The sequence below is a fragment of the Fukomys damarensis genome, unplaced genomic scaffold (assembly GCF_012274545.1).
Source record: "Fukomys damarensis isolate Sample0158 unplaced genomic scaffold, DMR_v1.0_HiC HiC_scaffold_5, whole genome shotgun sequence".
Taxonomy (NCBI): domain Eukaryota; kingdom Metazoa; phylum Chordata; class Mammalia; order Rodentia; family Bathyergidae; genus Fukomys; species Fukomys damarensis.
The window spans coordinates 81,888,286-81,901,937 of record NW_022900917.1 but is presented as its reverse complement, the minus strand read 5'-3'; the positions used below and the strand labels follow the sequence as shown (position 1 = coordinate 81,901,937).

General features: G+C 41.9%; 1 protein-coding gene across 4 annotated transcripts in view; it reads left to right on the top strand.

Annotated features, from left to right (window-relative positions):
• The window catches only part of Ago2 (argonaute RISC catalytic component 2), a 74,747-nt gene extending 61,406 nt beyond the window's left edge, over positions 1-13,341 (top strand). For all 4 annotated transcript variants that reach the window (XM_019209782.2, XM_019209783.2, XM_019209784.2 and 1 more), the window contains exons 18-19: positions 1,353-1,552; positions 1,767-13,341. In XM_019209782.2, the coding sequence (XP_019065327.1) occupies positions 1,353-1,552; positions 1,767-1,875 (309 nt within the window). In that variant the 3' untranslated portion in view covers positions 1,876-13,341. The remainder of the gene's footprint in view (positions 1-1,352; positions 1,553-1,766) is intronic.
• The last annotated feature ends 311 nt before the right edge of the window (positions 13,342-13,652 follow it).

The window sequence follows — 13,652 nt, the reverse complement described above, 5'->3', positions numbered from 1 at the left end:
AAAAAAAAAAAAAAAAAAAAAAAAAAAAAAAAAAAAAAAAAAAAGTTTTTTTCAGTATATACCTTTTATTGGAGTTTTTTTGCTGTTATAAATAAAACATTACAGTGTGCCTAATCCACCCAGAAGACACTGTCCTCAATTGTCAATTTTTAAAAATACCCTTTTACTGGGTGTCCTGGTGCTTACCTGTAATCCCAGCACTTGGGAGTCTGAGGCAGGAAGATTGCCGTGAGTTTGAGGCCAGCCAGGACTACATAGTGAGCTCAAGGTCAGCCTGAACTACTACATAGCCAGACCCTGTCTCAATCAATCAATCAATCAATCAATAAATAAATAAAAAATAAATAAAAAATAAATAAATAAATAAATAAATAAATAAATAAATAAACAAACAAACGAACCAACGAACGAACCAACGAACGAACAATCGAACAGACCTTTTCAGCTTTAATCAATGCATAAGGCACATATTTTTGGGTTAAGGGTGTGTAGTGTGATTTTTTTTTTACTCATTTTATAGATATTTATCATCTATATGTATCTGTATGTATATATCTCACAGGTGTATATTTGTCAGTCTTTGGTTTTTTGGGGTTTGGGGGTTTGGTTCCCGGGATTGAACTCGGGTCCTTGAGCTTGCAAGGCAGGCCACCGAACCGCTGAGCTAAATCCCTGGCCCAGGTCTTTTTTTTTAAAAGCAAAATGAAACAAGAAACTAGAAGCTAAGGTAGTTAACATACAGAGTGGGAGGAGCAGGGCAGAGGGAAGAGACCTCTCTGGACGGACCTGCCTACAGTTTTGTCTGTACGTTGAAAAGTAAAAGATAAAAAAGCTCTTATTTCCGCAGCATGCACCCACACTTCCTATAATTATACCATCCTGTGTGGCACTCACTAGCTGTTGGACTCTGTCAGGTTACCTTCCACCTGCAGAGTGGCTCTCAGGAGGGACTGCTCTTCCTGAGATGTGATGCTGTCTCCATCCCGTGTGGAGGATGCACAGCTCAGAGGCCAGGCCAGGGAGTATGGGGTGACATTTAACATGTGTGTGTCCAGTGTGTGATGATGACCCCAGACATTTTTCGTTTCTTTTTATTTGGAACAATTAGTATCCTCTCTGCTACCTATTTTGATTTATGCTCACCTTTAATAATTGCTTTATGTCTGTTATGATTTTTCTGTGTGTGAATCAGTATGTACAGTCTACTTTATAAACAGGCTTTCAAGCTAGATTGTCCTAATAAGTTTTTAATAATACAGACATCTCTTTTTATTATCAGATATTCTCCCACAGTATTCTTTGTACAGATTTTACAGTGAGTCTGACAATCCATTACTCTGATCTGTTTTTAGGGGACGAGCAGGCCTTCTCACTACCATGTCCTTTGGGATGACAATCGTTTCTCTTCCGATGAGCTGCAGATTCTAACCTACCAGTTGTGTCACACCTATGTGCGCTGTACACGCTCTGTGTCCATTCCTGCGCCAGCCTACTACGCTCACCTGGTGGCCTTCCGAGCCAGGTACCACCTAGTGGATAAGGAACATGACAGGTGAGTGCTGCACCTGGCTGGAAGTCACTGCCAGGGTTGTTTCTGACAGGCTTCGCAGCTGCTTCTACCAAGTGAGAGTGCCTGGAGCCTACATCCCTGAGTGCTGGTGCTTTTATGGTGGCTGTGGACGCCTAGGTGTCTGAGGCATCATCCTCACTCAGATGTCAAACAAAGGCTGTGTTCTCTCCTCCCCTTCCCTCCTGTCTCCCTGCAGTGCTGAGGGAAGCCATACCTCTGGGCAGAGCAACGGGCGAGACCACCAAGCGTTGGCCAAGGCGGTCCAGGTCCATCAGGACACACTGCGCACCATGTACTTTGCTTGACATGTTCTAGTGTTTAGCGATTGTGCACACCAAGTTGGATTCACATGAGACCAGCTACACTCAGACCAACAGATGCCCAGCCCTTCCGTGACAGCCAGCATCAAACATGAGATGTCATTGATTTTATTAGATTCTCCATTCTCCAGAATGCCTTCCGTCCCAGATTTCAAACTTGGATTTTGAACTGCAGACCTGTATGAGACCCCACTGTCGCAGGAAATATGGTTTGCCAAAATCTATAAGCTGCTTATTAGAGTCCCATGTTTCCTAAAAATTTCCTAAAACCAGTCTATGAACTCAGGGCTTTAAAACATTTTTAATTTATTTGGTCATTCAATTTACTTGTTTTTAATGCATGATTCTCTATGAAATTGATGGGCTCAAACTAGCTGTGAATGTTCTCTGAGAGAGAAAGCAACACCAAACATGATTGCGGTTTTAAAGCCTTGACCATTCTGATGTTGTCACTGATGTTGGTTCCTGTGATGCTGTGTGCCCCTGGCATGGCTGCACAAGCTCCACGGGCCCGAGGCCAGGTTGGCCATGCGAGGCAGCCACGGGCATCTCTTACACGTCACTGCCTGCCTCACATGGCCTCAGCAAAGGAGCAGTGGCAGGTGGGCCACGTGTTTACAGCAGTGACAGGTCCAGAGATTGGCAGACAAGTGCCATTTTAACAAAAATTTATTTAAAAGAGAAGTTAAGACAATATACCGACAGTCTAATCATAAGATTTGTCCTATAGGACTGTGACATTTATTTTCCAAAGTTTCTAAAGAATACGGGTCTGTGGTGATAAATACCGTACAATCCTTTTTCACTGTTATGTCTTTAATGTAAGAGAAAAATATATATATCTGGTTTGCAGTATTAATGTGATAGATAGATGCTGTTTTCCTTTTGTTGACTACGGGGTGCTTCATGTGACCTATTTCGCATATCAGGAGTGTTTGGAGCCTGGAGATGGGCCCCTTCTTGTGGCTCTTAGTGCTTAAGTACAGAGTATGCAACTGACTTCATGTGACAGCGATCCTACCCCCTGTGTGGACTCTGTAGCCTATACCTCCAGGAGGGACAGGGTGCCCACCAGTCACTCATCGCCCTCCTGCCACCTTGGTCCCATGTATCACTCAGCTGATGAAGCACAAATGGAGTTTACTCTTCCATCGCTGGGAAACAAGTTCCTGTGTTGGAGTGCACTTCTCTCGGTGTGCGGTTTTGGTGGGCAAGCTTCATAGGATCTATGCACTGAAACCAAGAGAGCTGCCAGTCACCTTTTGCTGGCTGAGAGGCTCAAGCGAGCAACAGAGGGCAGAGACTACTTGGTTAGGATTTGCATTTGGGGCCCCAGATGGGGTTTACCAGTCTAGAAACCATTGCACTAAGAGTGACACCGTGGACAATGTTAAAAGATAACAGCAGACATTGCTGTTTGTGCTGACTGAGCTTTTGGTCCTTGAATACAATTTGAGTAAGAATCAGATCCATGTTCCATGTAGAAGTTCAAGGAAGGAAAAGAGCCTTCCCCTGTGCTGCTTTGTGCTCTATAGGTTTCCTCTTTCCCTGCTGATGTCCTTTCCCCATCCCTGCGTGACATTACCTCTGGCACTGCGATAGAGTGAGGGTCCCAATGGTGGTGTCTAAGGCTAGATAGGCACCCACCTTAGTCCACCTGTCTCTGTCATTTATTTGCCTTTAAGGTGGTGGGGAGGCCCATGAGTCCCTGGCCTGGTGGTCCCATCATTGGGCCTGGACTGGCGATAGTGACAAGGGGTAGCTGTGATCTGTGAAGATGTGTACTCAGAGTGGGGTGTGTGTCTGTGTGTGCATGTGAATGTCTAACTACATTAGTCTCTTCTTGCTGTATCTTTTTTCCTACTCTTTTTAAGTGACAGAAGCGCCCCCCTCCCCCACTCTCAGAAGCACTGCAGCTGCCTGTTGTCTTTTTGGCAAATGGCACTTTCTCCTGTTTCCAGAAGGGCACAAATATACTGAGCTTAGCTCACCCAGCACATTCAAGCTGAAGAGGGGACTCTTCTGACTAGTCAATTTTTAGAATCTGAAATTAGGTTAGTTTCAACCATTCTTAGAGCCATCTGGAACCATGTGTCTCCACCCCCAATAGGATCTCAGTCTTTGTAGGGCTTGTCAAATGCAAATTCCTGGGCCTCTGGGCATCTGCATTTTAATCCAGCACTTGCAGCTCTGGGGTGGCTCTGGAGGCTTTCTGAGGATATCCCCCTGGGGTGCCAAGGAGCCAGCAGGAGAACCTCAGCAAAGCAAGGAGGCATTGTGTGAGCTAAGGCCTAAGGAAGAGTGCAAGCTGACAAAAAATTAGACCTATACGGATTTTTTTTTTCCCCATTTTGAAGTATACGTTTTCTTTATAGTGGGCCAAAGTACTTTAAGAAGGGTACTTTTTATAGCCCTATGCTTGTTTTATATCTTTTAATACTAAAAACATTAACAGACCAAATGTCTCCGCTTGAGTTAGCTACATACCTTTGTACACCATCTGATGATTCACTTTAAATGGCTGTAGTTACAGTTTCTCAGGTAAATAATTGTTTTCCCAAATTTCTACCAATGCCTCCATTATTAGCATAAGTTTTAAGACAGTGCAGAACCTCAGAGTATAGTAAGATAAATCCTAGCCCTGTTCACAGAAGCCACAAGGGCATTTGCCCCTCCTCGTGTGGCTTGTGTTCCCCAGTGGCTCCTTCCTGCTGGGCCTCCCACAGGGGCTGCCTGTTCAGGATTGAGAGTTGCCCACTTGCTGGCTTTGTCCCCACCCCGCTGTTAAGTAAGGTGTGCCTTGCTTTAAGCAAACTGAATGTGAAAATTATGATGTAGAAATCTGGATTTGTTTAAAAGGAAAGCTGGAGTTTATCTCTTTAAAAGAGATCTCCCAATTAGATTTCCATAATGGGACTCTTCCTGGTATATTTGACAATACTCACTTTTTAAAAACATTAATGAGCTCTCATACCTTTACCACTTACACTCAGCAGTTCTCCCTGGGAGAACCAAAAAGTGCAAGCTCAGGAGCCACAGTAGTTCCTGTCACTTGCATATCATAAGCTTATTTTCCTTTTTCAGATAAATTTTGTAAAACTGAGTTACTTGTACTTGTAGAAAGGGATATTTTGGATTTGCCTTTGCTTTCTGGTTCTGAGAAAGAAGTCTGCACACACACTGTTGATACTCCACTTTAGGGTCCGCTTGGTCTCCTGAGGTCATGTTGACCCTGGCTGTGGCCTCCCACTCCCTTTCCAAAGGCCCCCGCTGCCGGCCGTTGTGCTGACTTGCCCCAGAAGGACACTGTTGCAGGTGGGGAGTGAGCTTCAAGCTCCTCTCAGCTGGCCTAAACACTGCCTGCTATTCCTAATGTTCACCCCCATTACCGAATGGCCCCTAGAGAGTTTCAGTCCCTGCATTTTATTGTTATGTGTTATTTTTATTGTTAAATGCAAATGTTGCTATTTATTTTCTCCTTTCCACTCTGGTTTGATTTGGCTGACGTGGATATTCCAGTGCATGTGGTACCTGATGGATATGGTAGGAATTATTTTACCCAACTTTTATAAATGACCTAATGTTTACCTTCAAGTTTACTGGATGATTTATTTTTGAAAGCCACAAATGTAATTTTTCTGGATGAATTGTTTTTCTTATATATGCAGCAGCAATGTGCTTTTACATTGATCTGCAGGGTGATTTAAATTTTATTTTTACAAGGCAGTTTTTCAGCCAAATTATATATTTGATATAATATGTCAAGGATAGACCAGCACGCCTCACACAGCTGGGACACCAGAGTGTCTCCAGGAGGCTTCGGGGATGGGACAGCCTCTCCTGGTTGCTCATGGTCACTTAGCACTTGGCTTGTCGCGGAGCCTTCAGGAACTGGATGTAGTCCATCAGCGCGGCTTTGATCTGTTGGACAATTACAAGGATTTTTTTCATGGGCATTTTTCTGTACCTAAGGCAGTTCCATTAGGAGGCGCTTTAGACATTGACCTAATCCAGACAATGGACAATCCTGGTGGCCCAGACAAGCCATAAGAAACTTTTCTGTGACCTCTTTTGACTCATCTCTCACGCTCATGAGAAAAGGAATGTACAATAGTAGAAACAAATACTTCCTCAGTGTTCATGCGCCTCACTTGCAGAATGCAAACATTTTATTTATATTTTAAGCCCTTCCCCAAAATAACAGAACATTCTCTCCAGCTGTCATGCCAGCAGTCTCGCTGCTGTAATGTGTTTTGATGTAGACACAGTGTACGTGTGACTCTGTCATGGGATGTCCCTGTTACACGCATGCTTGACTTTTGTAAGGAAAAATTTTCAACTCGAAATAATTGCACTGATTTTTTGACAACTTGTTTTATTATGTCCAACTTTGCATCTGCTGTACTTAAATGATTGTAAATAGATTCACAGTAGCAGAATGATGTGAATACAGGACGCTGCTTAGCTTCAGTGACACCGCCATGTATTTCAATATTACATGTTAGAGTTGTGCAGACCTGCTTTTGTTCTGCTCTTTAGCCTCGTGTCTGGACCATTCATGAAGGACAAAGTAGACTCATTTTCTTGTTTTTCTGACAGTAAGTTTTCCATCTGTTTGAAAGAGACTGTGCTCTTCCTTGATTTGAATATAAGAGGATTACTTGTAAATCTTTTGGACTTCTTGGTCTTGTTCAATCCCTTCTTACTTGCCATTGCTCCTGAAAGCATTTCCCTTTAGTCCCATCCAGCTTTTGACATTGCAGATAGGTAGCATCTGCATGACCCATATAAATAGGCTATAGGGTGGTCTCCCTTATGTCCCTTTGGCCAGTGTCAATTTAAAGCCATGAGGTCAATTGTCATTGTAGCTGTACCTGTAGATGCCAGAGAGACCTGATCTGAAGCCTAGTGCTAGCCCCTACACCATGATTCTGCTGGATTTGAAGTACCTGCTCTAGCCCCCATTGTAACTGGTTAGGCAATGTGGTGTCAGGTATAGAAGGGGCCATGAGCTCTGTGTATGAATGTCACATCAGTCCCATCGTGGTCCCTCACTTCGCTTCTCTGCATATGTTTTGCCATTTTATTGTCTCAAGTGAATGTATTGGCTTAGCCAAATCACTACAGAAGGTGGTTTCTAAATACCTTGTTGTTAAACAAACACAGATAAAAGCTACCTCTGAATTCTCAATAGATAGATTCATGTTTGCTCATAAGTGTAGCTATCCACACTGAAAGTAGCCAAAATGTTGCCTGAATAAACTGAATTGTGAACATCTCTCTGTTCAGTTCTGGCTTGAAAATGTGTGCCATACTGTGACGTGGGGGCAGCCCCCTCCTTCTCTGCTGTGTCAGTGGACCAGGGATGACTCAGTACTGTCCAGCTGAGATTCCAGCATTGTGAGAGGCCAGCATGAATAGAACCAAGAGCTTCTCTGCACGGGCAGCGTGCCATCCCTTGGCTGGCAAGAGCGTCTCTGTGCAGGACCACATGTGTGGCAGAGCCTTGAAATAGCCTGCATCCCTGCTTTTGATTCCGTTTAATGTAAGAAAGCACTTTTTCCCCCTGCTTACTTCTGAATGGGTTGAAAATTGTTTCCTGGCTCTCATTTCCCTTTTTATACACTAGAAAATCACCAAGGTGCTTCAACACCAATTCTTGTGCAAATAATACATTTAAAATAGTTGCATGATTTCAAAGGCTTTGGGACCCTTGAGTTACTGCCACTCCCTACTTTAAAATGAGCTAAGATTTGAAAGCAAAACACTTTTCCAATCCAGCACCCTTTGTTTGAAAAGAACACAGGGTCTGCAGTTGGAGTAGAAGTTGCCACCAGCAGCTCTGGGGATGGTCTGAGGCTTGTAGTAAGTCTGTCCTAGGAAAGCTGGTGCCTCTGGCCAACCCTCCTGTGATTATCCACATTGCTGTCAGGAACGTTTTTTCCCTCACACTGCACTGTGGATCCCTCAGTGTCCTCTGGCTTCCTTCACTTCTGTCTGTAGCTTCCTTATGTTCTCTAATCTGTGAAAGGTCAGCATTTATTCCGAATACCTCCTCCTTCTTGAGGGACAGGACAGGTTCACAGTTATGGTTGTGGCTAGGTGTGTGAAGGTGGCTCTGTCCTCCTTTGGATGTCCATCAGACACTGACTTTAGCCCTGAGGATTCTAATATATCGTCCCCTGGAGGAATTGCCCTTAACACTGTGGTTTGGGTTCTATTGCTGTTCACACCACATGGTATGCTTTGATTCCAAAAGAGCTAAGTGTCTTACAGTCTTATTGGAAATGTTTTGAATTCTGCCATCACACCGTTCTCCATCCTGGGAGCCTGGACATTGAGGGTGGGTGTCAGTGATGACCCTGACCTGCTTCAGTGGCTGCTTGGGTCCTCTGGATTGGCCTTGGGTTTCAGCCAGATGCGGTGAGTGCATTTGAGAGGACACTGTGCAGCAAGCAGCTGGACTGGTTCCGTGATGGGAACCCACACTGAGATCTGCCCACAGCTGACTGCACTCACATCTCCAGGATGGAGGGTGGGTCTTGCCCACTCTTGACATTTGTGAACGATCATTTAAATAGCACTGGAGATTCCTGGTGCTTTTGCTCACTTATTACTGGTCAAAGTGAATATTTAGACATATTTGGGTCTTTTACTGCCCATGGTGGTGTGACTGCAGTGTTAAGTCCTCGCATCACCACATCCCCTTTTAGAGGGGTGGAAGGAGGCTGAATTATCTTCTATTTAAAGCCTCCTCGGATTTAGGTAGTTGAGTTAAAGCTAAGACACCAAATAGTAACTTCTTACTCCCAAGAGTCAACAGGGACTAGATGTCAAGACCCTTACCCGGTTTTCTGAATCTTCATGGTCCTTAACACCTGTGAATTGATCCCAAGAACACCTACACCACCCACCTGCCAGGGGATACCTCGCAGGCTGCTTGGCAGAGCAGGGCAGGGTGGGGGGTGCTCCTTGGAACCCTGGAGATTGTGGGAACAATCAGGGCTGAACAGGGAAAGCCCTCCATCCCAAGAACTAGATGGCCCTAGGCCTTCCTCTGGTCTCCACCAACACCCACCTGAGCATGTGTGGAGACCCAGTCCTAGACTCTGTGCCTTTCAAATCTGGTCCTCAGTGTCCTTTGGGAAGTGTGTTGGGGCGCATTTTTAGTGGAAGTGAGCCTGAAGCATTCCACAAGTCAGTCACTGGCCTCGTATGGCTCCTTCCTGCCCTCAGCTCCTGACTGCAGCCTCTAACACCCTGCAGACTATAGCTGCCAGGGCACCTGCTGCCAGATCCCTCCATGGTTTCTCCTGTGCTCTGATAAGCACATGCATCTCTGCTGGGGTTTCAGGAAACTAGGGCAGGACCATATCTTAGTCAAGCATTGACCATGACCATCAGCAAAATCTACTGGTTTTGTTCTCTTAGGTCACTCAGAATGTCTTCTAATGGAAGTAGACTGCTTTAAAAGGAGTTGGAATCACGTCTTTGTGAAATGCTTGTGAAGTCCTCAGGTGTAAGGTGCTATTCAGTCCTTATTTTGGAATGCTTTTCATTGTTCTCTTTTGTGATTTTCTGTGACTTGGGAAAACCGCTTACTTAGGCGTGGTGTCACTTGAGCTGTGCATATAGGACTCCAGCTTCAACATGCCTGACATGCAGTTTTTATCTTTAATTTTTTCAAGCCAGGTGTTGAGCAGTTTTTTGGCCAATGGTCTAATTAAAAATGACCCTTCCCTATCAAGGGATGCTTTTGTTGGTTTAAAGTGGGGGAAAAAGTCCAGCATATTTATTTTTAAATATTCATATAGAAAAGGCCTTTCCCTCCGAGGGTCACTAGCTACAGAGGGATAATTCATTAACAGTTTTGGTTCCTCCTTCAAAGCCAAATACACATATGTGACTAAAATTCTAAAGTATGTAGTTTAGTATTAAATGGAAATTTAAGTAAGTCCTGAGTTTGGTAGTGGATTTTAATGTAGTTCTTAAAGATATGAAAATTCATGTTTTATAACTGAAGAGGCAAGTGAGTTTTTATTTTTTAAAAAGTTTTAAGAGAATAATTGAAGTTTCTGTGCAGCAAAGTGGCTGATGACTCATTAAATACAAGAAGAGAATGTAGTACCTAAACCCAGACCTTTCTTACCTCTGGCATACTTCAGATTACTTGCCTGATACCTAATATGTATTGAGGGGTTTTAACCCTTAGTTTTATCAATTTTTCTAGTTTTATTTTATTTTTATAAAATAATTGAAAAAGAACCAAAAATGAATTCAAAAGTCCCATTGTGGATCTTGCCCCTTCTTAATTTTCCCCCACAAAACATTTTAGAAGACATTTTGAATCAAAATGTATTATATCCCTTTAAAGTTTACTATTTTCTAAGAAGTTGAGCAGCTAAAAGGCATCATTTCAGGTGGTACTCTATGTTTTGTCCATGGACTCGTTTATACCTGTACAGTGGATCTGTGTGACAGTGTCTTGTGCTTGCAATATAGAAACCATGCAGTGCTGTTTTGTAAATTGACAGTTCCTGTATAAACTATTATTTAAATACATTGGCCTCTCTGTATAATTTTTCATTTCCTACATGGATTGTATAATTAATTATAAAGTTATAGTACCTGCTAATTCTAATTCTGAGGCTTCACGTCATTGTCTTTAGTTTAATACCATTCTGTGTGTCTTGCAGATGTCCAGTGCTTGCATGATGCTAGGTGGTACTGCCACTTTAAGCCTTAATCTGATATTAAAATTGTGAGTTCCAGAGTATGCAAAAATATTAGGCAGAATGAGTTTAAACTGTGCAGATCAAGATGTATGTCATAACTCAATACGTCTTTTCTCTGAAGTTAAAAAGGGAAGCATCTGGTAATCCTCCTCTCCCATACCTCCCCTCCAGGTCTGGCTTGGCTGTTGCCCTTGCTTGATGAAAATGGACATACCATTGTGCATTTCTATGGCAGTCAGGCAGAAAGACCTGTTCCGAAAGTCTAGAGACATTTTCAGGGTTATTTTTAAATAAATGTTTGATATTTTCCCCTCCAATGTGGGATTTGTTTATCTCCAGCAGGAGAGTATGATTTAGGTGTAGGTCTTACTCACAAACCTGCTCATGTTCTAAGCTTTCTTCAGGTAGTGCCACCTGTCATTGCTTCTGCATATGATTAAAATGGATTTTTGTTTTGTAAAAGCATCTTCAATTTAGAGATAAGATGGAGGGGACCCAGCTTTCTTTACAATGTGGATCTACCTCAGTTAAACAGTTGGGTGCTATTTACTAAGTCTGTCAAATTAAATTGGAAAAAGTAACCAAACAGTGAGATGTAACTCCACATGAAACTTGAAATCATAATTTCCGTTTATTTAATAATATTTTTATTTATTTTGTGCCTTTTATGTTGAACCTTAACACATTTTAAAAATCAGTATAGAATTACACATTTTTTATTGCAGGTGGGGAGAAGAGCCCAATTGGCCATGGAATTTGGTAGATTCCCAACCAACTGCTGCAGAATATTGGAATCCTAACTACTCTCTGTGGAAAGGAAAAAAATTATGTCCAAGAGCAAATTTAATATTTTACAGACAATAATTAATTCCAAATCTTCTATGCATATAAATACATATGCATATACACACATATATGTACATACATACATATATATATGTATGTATGTGTGTGTGTGTATATATATATATATATATATCTCACTTCATTTTCTGTGCCAGTGAAGGGGCGGCTGAAAAACATTACAAGTACTTTTAGCATTGCTATCTTAGCCATTCATGCCCCCCTTCCTCTGGCTTATTTTATAAGAATTTCTTTCCTAAGCAGCAGATGGACTGTTGTCAGTTTCATCTCTCCTGGCCTACCCAGTGGAGGTGCTTAATGACCATGGACAGAGAAAGGGCGAGCCTATGTCTGCGGGTGGAGACATCTGCCTTCTGCAGCAGCCCCAGGGTTTCTAGAAGTTAGAAAAGTTTTTGACGGGTAACAAAGTAAGACAGGAGATTGATAACTTTCCATGCTTTTATATTTGGCAGTTTACAATTCTAGACTTTTCCTACTGTGGCAATCTTTTTTAACTTAATTCTTTGGAGGTAACACAATATTTTGAAGTCTTAAGAATTTGATTTTATACCAATAAAAATAAAAAGATAGGGATCTTTCCTATAGTATATAGTTTTACTATTTTAAGGAGATCTCTGAATTTTACAAGAGAACCAACATTCCTTAGTGGCAAAACTTTGAAAGTTGATTTGGGAGGCTTTTTGCTGCAGTATCTAAAAAAAAAAAAAAAAAAAAAAAAAAATTCTAGTTAAATGTTTTTAATTTTTTAACTTCCATCAGGTTGATACTTAAGCTATATTTTATAAAGAATAAATCATCCTTTAGTATGCTGCATATAAAGATCAGCGTTGTTGCACTTTCTCAGTAATAATAAATGCCCTATGATTGGCTCGCCAGGACGCATTTTGTTTTAACCTAACAAGAGTACTTGGGGGCAGGTAATTAAATTTATATAGGTACCTCAAGAAAAAGAACCTGCATATGCTGCATTTTGTTTCTTTAGCTTTGACATGTAGCATTTTGTTTTGCTTCTATTATTTTGTTTAGAGATATGCTTTTTTGGACCCCAATAGACTGTTGAAAGAAAATATAAAATTACTCTTGTAGAGGTAATAGTATCCTTTATTTTCTTTTAAATTTACTGCAATATCTGGTTCACAGGTTGCCCTACCTTAAAATACTTTACCCAAATACACCTGAGGAAAAGGATACTATGTTTATAAGCAGATATTAATGTTCCTAATCCTTTCTGCTCATGCTGCTTTCTTGATTCCCTTCTCCATATCACAAGAGGTTGGATATCTTATTCTAAGCTCAAAATTACAAATCATGGCATTCTAATTTTTCAGCGCAGACCTCACAAAATCATCGAGCGAGTAGCATGACGCTAAAAGGTGCTGCTGACTGAAGCAGCCAATGAGCCTGGCCTCTGAAGAGCCAGTCTTCACATTTCCTTACTCCTCAGCCCTCACCCCAGACTGAGCAGGTGGGGAGTGGTCTGGATGGATGAGAAACTGGTAAAGAAAGCTAAACGCTGAGATACTGAGCATCTATTGTGTTTAAGCTTAGCTGGGTCCTTTCAAGTTTGTTTTTACAGCTTACTAGGTTAAGTAGTTTGCACTATTTTTGCAATAAATTCATGGAATACCTAACAGTTATTGTTTTGTTTCTTACTGTGTGTATATAAACTAATACTAAAGTTTGGCATAGTGTTTTTTCACCTCCTTACATAACCCCTAACATGCACAGAATGCTGTAAATCTGATAAAATATGATGTGAATGATATTTTATAAAGTTATTTTGTATAGTGTCAATTTTGTTTTGCCTCATAGTATGTCAGCAAAAAATAAAATAAAATTCCTCGTATTTACAGCTTCCTCTTCCAAAGCTCTCCAGTTACTCACAGGTCAATTTGGGCACTGTCATGTGTACAGGTTTCAAGGTCAGTTTCTGTGCCTCCAGGGATAAATAAAGCCCAGTGCCTTCTTCAGCCTCGAAGGAGGCATTCAGTAGAGTGGGCATTGCTTCAGGACCTGGGGCTTAGGGATGAGCTGGACAGAAGAAAGAACCAAGGTGGCATGTGGGTGAGTTGAGTGTTCTAACACCCACAGCCAAATGAATCGAAAAATTGCTCCACTGAGCCTGCCCCAGTAAACCCTTCAGCCCTGTGTTGTGTGGGAACC